Source organism: Alligator sinensis, unplaced genomic scaffold (assembly GCF_000455745.1).
Source record: "Alligator sinensis unplaced genomic scaffold, ASM45574v1 scaffold334_1, whole genome shotgun sequence".
Classification (NCBI taxonomy): domain Eukaryota; kingdom Metazoa; phylum Chordata; order Crocodylia; family Alligatoridae; genus Alligator; species Alligator sinensis.
Window position 1 is genome coordinate 114,175 of NW_005842572.1, and position 11,469 is coordinate 125,643.

Consider the following 11,469-nt stretch of genomic DNA (forward strand, 5'->3'; position numbering starts at 1 on the left):
GTTTGTGGATGCAGCACAACTTGAAGGCCTTTACAGAGATATTTGTAATACTCAAGCTGTAGCCAGCCAAGACCACCTTAAATTTTATGCCTGGTCTCTACTACTGTAGGTCCACATTTTCCTCTGTTCCTAGCGTGCGCTCAAAATGCCTTTTTCGGTACAACCTGAGGCACAGTCCACCAAAGCTAGGACTTCTGTTGACTTCAGGCTCTGTATCATGGCTTGTCATGTCTAGACTTTGTGTTGCACAGCAGAGTCTGCTGCAGTGGTCCTTTCAGAGTTGACCAAGACAAGTGAAACCTTAGTTTCACAAGCAATGTGTTTTGAACTCAAATTAAATGTAATGGCAGCCTTTCCTACACAACTTTGAAGGCATCTAAATCTCAGCCTACACCAGCTCATGCTCCTTCACTTGCACTTCCCTGGAACCACTCCACTAACTTATAACTCTTGGCAGTGAATGTCAGTCTCTTCTGCTTTGGGCTCAGGTCGAACTTGGATCTGGCTGCCTCCCCATGTCATAACTAGGGTAGGGTCAGTCTTGCCATTTGCTCCCTCCCATCTTTACCAATGGTTCAGAATAACGGGATGCCTCTAGCCACGCAACCCAAGTCCAAGACATGCATCAGGATGGCCCTTGACATTACTAGCAGCAACTCTGTATGGGTGGCTTATCACAGATCTTGCCTGCGATGGTTTGTCTGCAGCTTGTCGAACTTGGTTAGACCAGTTTTGCGTCTCACCGAGATCTTCAGAAGGACAACGGAGATATTAAAAGTTGGACCACAAAGACAAGGTTTCCTTCTCTTGAGCACAAACCCGGGGGTCTTGAGGCGTGACTTTGAGCGAGCGATCAGCTGAAGGTAGAAGTTGGAGCATGACTTCAAGTAACTGCATTGAGCCTGCGGAGATGCAGCACCCAAGGAATTAGAAGCAAATTGAATAAAATAAAATAAAAATACGGTGTATAATTGTGGAATGCCTGGGAACTATTCAATGCTATAAAGCAACATTTAATAGTCTGTTTAAAAACATTGGCGTAATAGGCATGGAAAAACATATACATACGTCTTCTCCCCCCCACCCCCATTCAGATGGTTTAACTAAATTTTAAATGTTTTTTATAGCTAGGGGGAAAGTATGTAGGAAATGTTATTCTCCATTTAAAAATGAATTATCTCTTTGTATAAAAGAAGCAAAGCATATTTGTTGAGGTCATCCCGAAAGCATCATCACTAAAAATTATCTGCTGATGCAGAAAATTAGATTTATTCTTATGTTAGCATTACCATAAAAATACAATTATATAAAAATTTATATTCTCTAAAAGCTTGTAGTAAACTAGGCTTTCAGAAAATAGGACACTTATCTTTTAAGGTCCAGTTTTAAATAGCCAGATGGTGCTTACAGTGTGGAAGCATAAAACTAGGGAGAGGTAATTCATTGTTTCTATTTAAAAGAAGAGTAGGGGAAAAGCAACCCGAGTAGGATTCTTGTTAATTTTTGTAGAGCACAACTCATGCATATTTGTCTGTCAGCAGAAACTACAGCTACTTCTGCAGCATTTCATTAAAGTCGCCTTAGGTCACTTCAGCTTCTTGGGTGAGAATAGACCCCAGCGGTGCACATACCGTACCATTACTTGAAATGTGAAATTTAACATCCTGAGCTGTGCTTCGAAGAACATCTGGGGTGATACAGTGCTGGTTTTTAAGGTTATTTCTCATAGCTGCCCCAAATACGTATACAGCAGTACATGAAGAGTTACAGAATCCAATTAGCATTTCATCCACTTCTTTTCTAAATGAATTTAGGAATCCACTGGCCATCGTAATAACTTGATTACAATTGCATTTTTAATCTGACCGTAAGATTAATTTTTTTGTACGTGTATGGCGGCCTTCAGTCCTGATATCTGGCTAGTAATGGGTATTTCTTTACAACTGTGATCAGCTTTTTATGTTGTGGATGGCTTGTGCTGTGGGTTCTTTGCTACACCAGCCCATGAGTTTTTACCCTTTCTCGCTCCCGGTAGCATTTCAGGCAGCACAATACAGTTTTATGACTTTGGGTGATAGGTGCCGTGCCACAGATCAGGTTGTCTGCCGTGTCCTTTGCTCAATTCTTGCTTTTCCCCATCTATTTTGCTTGCTCCCGCTTGCACATGGAGCAACAGCTGTCCCACCCCCAGAGCGAATATTGCAAGACAGCAGCTCTGAGGCCATGTAAAAGCCTTTCATCTGAGCGCTTTCAAACTCGCTGTAGCTTCCAAGAAATGGAAAACAGCTGGAAGAAGGAGCAGCGTTCAGTAGCAAGGTGAAGACAAGTCTTGAAGGAGAGAGGCTTTTAAAGAAAAAATTTTAAAAACCCAGCAAACCTCAGCTCTGCACTTCACCCACCAGGTCAAGTCTGTACATTTTCTATTTCCCCTCTTAAATCAACAGTGATTGGCATCGGCTCAAAAGCAGTTTCAAGGGGGAAAAGATGCTGGGATTAAAAAAAAAAAAAAAAGAAATCCAAAATGTTACGCTGTAGCTACCAGTGACTGAGAATTGCCTTTGATGAAAAGAAATCCAAGCATCAAATTAAAAATGCAGCGTTTCAGTGGCACGTGATTTGCAGTTTTAGAAAATGATCAAATGTTTTTGAGGTCATTTGGATGTTTAAAGGGTCTCATTCTTGAATAGAAGGAAGGACAACTATGCTTCGATAACTGAAATTTGTATCCTGGTTTTTGCACCAACTGATGCAGGGCTTGGGAGTGTTGCGGACGGGAAATCTGATGTCAGAAAAATCTGAGCAGAAGGACTTCTGTTGCTAGAAGCCTTTCCATCTCGGTCCCTGCCTTCTTCTCAGGGCAACTCTGGGTAAGAAACATGAGCCCTAAAGCACTACAGTGCAAGTCTCCCTCCTGTCCCTTGGGGCATTCTCGCATTTTCCCAATTTGCTCTTTCCTGTAGAGGCCTCTAACTAAAAGCATCTGGCATCCCTTCCCTTGTTGGCGTGGACCGAGCCTGGTGAGAAGCAATGTGAATCCCACAGCCACCAGCTCGCTTGCTTGTTCCCATTATGATTTTTTTTTTTTTTTTTTTTAAAAACCAAATGGATTTGAGGTGCAGAAACTTTAATAGCCCATCCGGCACGATCAACTTTCCTCCTGGAGAAAACCCCAGTGGCTTGCACTTGCATGCATGCTTGCTAAAAATCAGTTTGCTGCTTTTATTGTAGATGTCTAAAGGCTGTAAAGTATGGTTTGTTCCTCAAACTTTTGCTTTGTGTTTTGGAGAAAGCACATGATTAAAATAACCGTTTAAAATGAGCAGCAACAGCTTTGCGTAAATACCTGACTTGGGGTATTTAACGTATGTGTAAATTAGCGGCAGTGCCAGATTGGTTCAGAAATGCCATATCTTTTTTTTTTTAAATATATATATTTTATAACACTGGTTTTTAATATTTGCTTGTCTATAATGAACGGCAACAAAACAATCCAAGTTGGAGCTAATGTTCTTGTTGCTTAGGATTTGAAGGTCCCTTTATGTGTATCAATGACTTCTTAACTTTTTACCATTTTAAAGCTCAGAACAGTAATATAGTTGGCCTGTTCCCTTGAAAAGCTTCTGGGGGGAGGGCACGCGGTTAAAAATGACTCATTTTGCTGCACTTGACTGTATCTGATGGAGCGTCTTTGTGTTTGCCTTCCCTGTCTGCGTGCTATGGACTGAATTACAGTCATTAGTGCTCCTTTGCTGCTCTAGCTGGTAACCGGTGAGTGTTTTATTGATAGATTTACTACATTTTATTCAGAAAAATGTTGCTCTTGGATCACTGCTGTTTCTGGCTCATCCTGTTTATGCAGCACATCATCATTTCAGCGACATGCTCTTCTGTTTGTACCCTAAACTGCTGGGGCGAATTACTGATCGGCACAGTTTAAATCTCATTAGGACTTCAATAGAGGAAGGTCACTTGGGGGTTTCCTTCAGCATCCTACTGCCTTTGGTACTTGTAGCTCACCACCAGGCCTGCCTTTCTAACCCTGCCAAATAAAAGCCCTCCGTTGTAGCTTACCTCCCAAGTTTCTTGCATCTCCTAGGTGCCACCATCAAGACACGTGCCTTGGTTTGAGAGCTTGCTAGAGAGTAATGGAAGGTTCTTCATCCCGCGTTCTTGCCTCTGCCTGCTAGAGGTTGCAATGTAGTTGGATCCAAAAAAAAAAGTACTTTTTCCTCCAGTGTGGTAGTGCACGGCACTGCCCTGCCATTCTCCCTGTCTATGTCTAATAGACATTGGACATAGACGTAGACATGCCTATTGTCTTGTGTCTAGACATTAGACATGGACATTAGATATACTGTCTAATGTCTCCCTCTAATAGACATTAGAGGCATGCTCGGGTGGGAGGGGCTTCACCTCTCTCCTAAAGGCAACCGTGTCTTCTCTTCCAGGTTGGCAGACCTCGTACGGTATGCTTTAAATTCCACCAGGGAGGACTACACCTTGGGTGCTCGGGGCTGCAGGGGGGCGGTCAGGAAGGCCAAGGTGGAGATGGGACTGGGACTAGTGACCCGGATCAAAGACAACAAGAAGTTCTTTTTTAAATACAGAGGGGGCAAAAAGAAGGTACTGGGTAATGTGGGGCCTGTGCAAGACACGCTAGGAAACTTGGTCGTCGCACCAGATGACAGAGCTAACCTGTTTAACAATTTCTTTGCCTCCATTTTCCTGAGCAGGGACCAGATCAGCCCACCCACTGGGACCCCCTCAGGCCCCGGGGGAGGCGCACCCAGGCCTCGGGTCAGTGAGGATGTAGTCAGGGAACTTCTGGAGGGACTGGACATATTTAAACCAGCAGGTCCTGATGATCTCCACCCCAGAGTGCTGAGGGAATTAGCAGAGGTCATTGCGGGACCCCTGGCATGGCCTTACGAGCACTCGTGGTGCTCTGGTGTGCCAGAGGACTGGAAAAGGGCCAATGTGGTTCCCATTTTCAAAAAAGGGAGGAAGGAGGACCCAGGAAACTACAGGCCAGTTAGTCTTACCTCAGTCCTGGGTAAGCTTTTTGAGAGAGTTATCCTGGCGCATGTCCACGAGGGACAGCAGGGGAGTGCATGCTTAGGGGCAACCAACACGGGTTCATTAGGGGCAGGTCCTGTCAGACCAGCCTGGTGGCCTTCTACGACCAGGTCACAACATCCTTAGACGCAGGGGTAGCAGTGGACGTAGTCTTTCTGGACTTTAGGAAGGCCTTCAACACTGTCTCCCGCCCCATTCTCATTAAAAAACTCGGGGACTGTGGTGTCAACAGCTACACAGTGAGATGGGTCACTAACTGGCTGGAGGGCCGCACCCAGAGAGCGGTGGTGGATGGGTCTTATTCAACCTGGAGGGCTGTGGGCAGTGGGCTCCCCCAGGGCTCGGTGCTCGGGCCCGCACTGTTCAACATGTTCATCAGCGACTTGGACGAGGGGGTGAAAAGCACCCTGTTCACATTTGCTGAAGACGCTAAGATGTGGGGAGAAGTGGGCACGCTAGGAGGGAGGAATAGGCTGCAATCAGACCTAGACAGGTTACAGAGGTGGGCGGATGAGAACAGGATGGGTTTCAACAACGACAAGTGCAAGGTGCTGCACCTGGGGAGGAAGACCCAGCAGCAGACCTACAGCCTGGGGAACTCCCTTCTTGTCAGCGCAGAGGCAGAAAAGGATCTTGGAGTCATTATTGATGCCAAGATGAACATGGGCCAACAGTGTGGGGACGCGGTCAGGAAAGCCAACCGCACCTTGTCATGCATCCACAGATGCATCTCGAGCAGGGCCAGGGAGGTGATCCTCCCCCTCTACGCGACACTGGTCAGGCCGCAGCTGGAGTACTGTGTCCAGGTCTGGACGCCGCACTTCAGGAGGGATGTGGACAGCATGGAGAGGGTCCAGAGGAGGCCACCCACATGGTCAAGGGGCAGCAGGGCAGGCCCTATGACAGGGATGGGCAATTATTTTGGGCGAAGGGCCGCTTGATGAGTTTTGGTGAGCTGTCGAGGGCCACATGGGTAGCCCCGCCCCTTCAGTTGCCCCACCCGCTGGTTGCCCTCTTGGGACCGTAAGTCCCGCCCCCTTGCCCCTGACGTTTGCCACCGGAAGTCCCTCCCCTTGCCCCTGGAAGTACTCCTTTTGGAGAGGTGGCCTTGGAACCTGCCCTCCCACAAGCAAGGACCCAGCCCACCCTATCAGGCCCCAGGCATCAAAACCTGGCCAATCTCCCCACCCATCACTGGTGCCAGCATGACCTGGGGGTCTTCACTAGGAGGCTAGATGATCACCTTGCCGGGGTTGTTTGACCCCAGTACTTTTTCCTGCCGTGGCAGAGGGTTGGACTTGATGACCTGCTCAGGTCCCTTCCGACCCGACCAACTATGAAACCTGTCTAGAGATTGCTAGACATTAGACATGGACATTAGACATACTGTCTAATGTCTAGGTCTACGTCTTAACCTTAGACCTGAGGTCTATTTGGTTAAGTGTGGCACTCCGAAGGAGTTGGTAATGACCAACTATCCATAGAAGCTAATTATCAGTATTTAGATTTTTTTGTAAGCTTGGTTTTTGCTTGACATATCGAGACACAGTAAAGAATAGGTTTTAGCATTTCTAATGAAGGAAAAAATTGAATTACAAACTGCGTGCGAATGTTATCCGCTCTGGCTTGCTGGATGAAAATCGTGTGTTTCTATAGATAAATACTTTGTGTGTAATTTCTTTCTACAAAAATTCAGAGCACTTGTATACAAGAATTACATGAGGATAAGGGAGTGAAATAATCAGAGATTTCTTTGCGCTTGTACATGAACTCGTATCTAACCCAGAAGATAATCCTACAAAAAAGAATGGTTAATCCTTTTGTTTTTCTGAGCTAAAAAATGTATCCAATGCTTAATGAGTGTCGGCTGGTTTGACCAGTGCTCTGGAGGGCATTGGTCAGGACCTTTAAACAGGCTAATTATCAGCTGCCAAGTCCATTGCGATTCAATCTGTATGCGTGTTTACAATTGTCTGCACTTTTTAATCATTCGTGACTCGTCCAGGGCATTGTAGTCCAAATCTGTAGAGCTCTGGTGGGAATTTAACTTGCTGATTAATAAGACAGGAACGCCGAGCTGTCCCGCTGCCCAGCCGACCACATGCCACTCGTGTAAAAGCAAAGACCTGTTGGTTCCCGGTGGACTTGCTCCCCACTTGTACTTGAAAACCTCTCCCGTCTTGTTTTTTTGCAGGTATGATGTGAATATGCGTTGCCTGACAGCTCGGGTCAACTATAAGACTTTGATCGTGATCTGCACTCTCTTCACGCTTGTCACGGTGCTGCTGTGGAACAAATGCTCCAGCGATAAAGCGGCTCAATTCTCCCGGAGTCTCAACGGCGGCTTCCGCGTGGACAGCTTGGAGAAACGAGCGGCCGCTTCGGAGAGTAACAACTATGTGAACAGCCTCGTGAAGCAGCAGAGCGAGGAGGCATCGCCGCAGGAGCAGCAGAAAGCCCCGCCTATCGTGGGCGGCTTCAACAGCAACGGGAACAGAGTTTTGGGACTGAAATACGAGGAAATTGACTGTCTGATCAACGACGAGCATACGATAAAAGGGAGGCGAGAGGGCAGCGAGGTCTTCCTGCCCTTCAGTTGGGTGGAGAAGTACTTTGAGGTCTACGGGAAGGTTGCTCAGTATGATGGGTACGACCGGTTTGAATTCTCCCATAGCTACTCCAAAGTGTACACCCAGAGAGCCCCCTACCACCCCGATGGCGTGTTCATGTCCTTCGAGGGCTACAACGTGGAAGTGCGCGACAGAGTGAAGTGCATCAGCGGCGTTGAAGGTCAGTCTGACCCGCTTTATTACAGCTGAAATGCCCCTTAAAGTTGGCTGTCGTCATTAGAGATGCAAGGCTTATTTTTGTTCTGCAACGGCAGCTCTTGAGAGGTCTCTGGCTTCCCGAAGTCTCAGTTGGGGTGTCACCAATGCAAGCCTCAAGCTAGCGTTGTGCTGTCCTTCCAGCTTCCTTCGTGTGTCTCTAATGCAGCTGGTTGGAAGCACCAGAAGGTCCTCTCGTGCTTCACTGCACAGCCCTGTGGAGACAGGTTATAATCTCAGGGCAGAGGCACAAAGCACCGGAGAGCATTTTGGGTCATCTGTGCGATCGCATAAGGCAGAACTGTCTATTCAGGAGTATTCTCTATTCAGCAGTCACGCTGCGTTTAACAAGATAAGACCTTATTTGTTTTCATTCATACGTGTGCGAGTTAACGGAACGATTTAACCTCCCACTTTGGAAAGCCTTTTTATAGCAAAAAGATGAATACTGTGCACCACGAGCAAATAGTGCCGGATTGAATGCATGCAGATTTAACTGGGCCCAGCATGCGCTTTGAGCCAATTGGGGTATCAGAGCCATTGTAATTCCTGAGGGCGGATGAATTGCTTGAGTTAAAGATGAGATCGTTTAAACCATTTTAAAGCTTTGTCACATAAGACCGTGAGGAAAATGAAAAGCTAAGTGTAGGACCCTTCTGCTTTGTACTTGGTGAATCCACACAGCCCATGACTTGTATGCACAAGCACTCTAGTGCCGTCTTGTAGTACCAAGAATGCATTACTTTTACAGAATTTACTGTAGAATCGATTGGCACTCTTTGGCATATTGTAGACAAAAACTAAACTGTTTCAGGAAAACGAAATGCATTGATAGGATGATGAATTTTTAATTTAAGGGGAAAATTGCCGGTTTGCAAGCCATTAACTGCACCCCTGAAACATCACGTGTGTGTGTGTGCGCACGCACGCACACGTATTTCATAGTCATTAGTGATGTTCCACTGTATGTTAGCATCAACTTTTTACTTCTGTTATCTGGTCGCTTCTAAGCCCCTGCACAAAATAGGATTATTCATATGGAAAAAATGCCCAGGAGTGAATGCACGGTGTCTGAATTAATCACAAATACCATTGTCCTTCAGGTCACATTCCAAAGAACACCGTTATCAGCTGAGTGAATATTTCTATTGCACCTTTTCTATCAATATCTCAATAGTTTTAATCTCGAGCATACATTTGGAAAAATGTATAAACTGCTCTGTTGCAACACATCTCTACCAGCAGCGGGCTTAAGAAATCTTAAAAGATTTTTTCGAGATTATTGAATTTGTTTTGCTTTCTTGAGCTTAACTGCCACGTCCGATTCCCTGCATCTGCTTTTAAGCACTCAGTTTACTGTTTGTTTCAGCATTTACTGGACCTTGCCTTTAACGGAGAGGAGCATCACCTTCCTATTTCAGCTCCTGCTTCAGTAAAATAGTCGGGGAGAGAGGGATGCAGTTAATCTCAAACTATGCATGTGAGTGGTAAAAAAAGGGACTTGTGCAATGCTATTATTGGTTCCATTTGAACTGCGTCCCAAGGTGACCTAGCTCTGAATTAGGCCAGACATTTAAAAAGGCCTTCTAACCGACTCTCCTGTACCGCAGACAGGGCCAGTTCTACGTGTCGTGGCTGCCTCAAAGCTGCAACTAGCCTAGAAACAGGCATTGCCTTTGTGCCACCATAAACATGTTGTATGTCGGGACAAAGCCCAAGCAAACAGACACTTGTCTCCTCGTTGCACCATAAATGTCCAGAATTGTGGCTACAGCAGTAGGTGGTAAACCTTTGTGTCACATTTTCACAGTGGGTGTGTGTTTGCTTTATGATGGGAGAGCATGGGCAGCCCAGAACTATGCCCCAGGCAGGAGTCCAGTCCCGCACACCCCAGGAAGGACCTCTAAAGTGCCAGGAGCACCTGCCTAGATGTCCCTGCTTGTAGAGGCCTGCCCCCATAATCTTCCTGCCAGGGATTCCCCGGGCATGAATGTCACACTTCCACGTCCCAGCTCGGGACAGCAAGAAACACCTTTGTCGCCCACTGGAGCGGCTGATCCTGCTCCATGGACAGCATCTGCTGATGGCCTTGGAGACTAGATACCGTTCAGCACAAATGCTGTGTTTCTCAATGCTGGCGACTGTTCTCATGAGATGAAAATGTTCTCCCTATTTCTTATATTACATTAAGTACCTTTGGGAAACTTCAGCCAATTGCTCTGGTGTTGGCTGTGTTTATCTAGACCTGTGGTTCTCAACCGTTTTTAGTCTCGAGGCTCTCCTTGGAAAAAGCCAGCTCTGAGCTTTCAATCTTTTTTTTTTTTCCTCCTCCTCCTTTTTTTGACTACAGAAAAATAGTAGAGCAATTCTTCTGTTGCAAAGAACTCAAAAGCCCACAGCAGGGCAGAACGTAGTTAACAGCGTGGATTCCTATTTGAAATCGGAGTTTCTCTTGTGAATTGTGTTTGCACACCGAACAGTGCTAACATTGTGTGGCACCCTGTGGCACACCTTGATGGGGGTCTCTTGGCACCCTGTTTGAGAATAAATAATCTAGATAGTAGGGCTGGAATGTCGTTGTAGACATGATGGTCCAGCAAATGCCGTGAGGAAAGGCTTTTTTGTGATTTTATTTTTATGGACCAGTTGTAAAGCTGGGAGAGCAAGAGCGCCTCATGACCCAACGCTTGTCCATTAGCACTTCCGAACTATACCGTGCATCCGATCAAAGATATCACAAAAATAGCTTCATAGACAATGAGGGTGGAAGGGACCTCAGGGGGTCACATCTAGTCCGACCCCTGCTCCGTGCAGGACCAGCCCCAACCACGTCATCCCAGCCAGATGTTTCCATTCATCTAGATAGGTGCTTTCTATCTAGGTCATTCTACCCCTCTCCATCAATGATTACCCCCTTATTGTGACTCCTGGGCTTTAAAACACCGTCTGCTTTGCATGTTAAATATAGCGAGTGCCTGGAGATACCTGCTGCTGGTCACTTCGCGGCACCCTCGACACTTTATTCTAACACATTTCGATTAAGTAAGATGCGCTCTACAAAACGATGCAGCCCCCCACCTTCCTGCAGCTCCTTGGTGCGCAAAACATGTAGGCTGCAGACAAATGTGCAACATGTTTTGCTGACCGGTATTTCGGGCACAACCTGGTGGGGACTGAATCGAACCAAATTGCCGAGCATCGTTTACCTACAGATTTGGTGTTAGCAGCTCGCCCTTTAGAGCTGTCCCTGTGGGAGGTGATGCCCAAGCCTCGACGCGGGTGGGGGAATAACATGACAGGTGTCTGGCAAACAGATTTGATAGGAGAATTAGTTACAGCCAGTGGGGAAGACTTTGCATTGTTATTCTGCATCATTTTGTTCAAAGTAGGCTTTTATTGTCACTTAGACGTGAGAAAGAGGAGCTGCTATGTTTTACCTTGTCTCTCTCCTACAAGGTTAATATGTTGCCTCATGTCCCGTGACCTGGAGAATTTAATCGTGTCATCTCCGTACATTAACAGCTACAAATAAGACTTTTATAGCAGATTTTCATTTTGTGCGTCTTCC

The 11,469-nt window shown here is 46.3% G+C and overlaps 1 protein-coding gene across 11 annotated transcripts in view; it reads left to right on the plus strand.

Annotated features, from left to right (window-relative positions):
* Positions 1–11,469, plus strand: part of GLCE (glucuronic acid epimerase) — a 98,096-nt gene that overhangs the window by 78,493 nt on the left and 8,134 nt on the right. For 10 of the 11 annotated variants that reach the window (XM_025214189.1, XM_025214187.1, XM_025214188.1 and 7 more), the window contains one exon: positions 7,271–7,866. In XM_025214189.1, coding sequence (XP_025069974.1) covers positions 7,284–7,866 — 583 coding nt within the window. In that variant the 5' untranslated portion in view covers positions 7,271–7,283. Of the gene's footprint in view, positions 1–2,740; positions 2,868–7,270; positions 7,867–11,469 lie in introns of those variants that run through there. The other variant, XM_025214194.1, reaches the window with a different exon arrangement.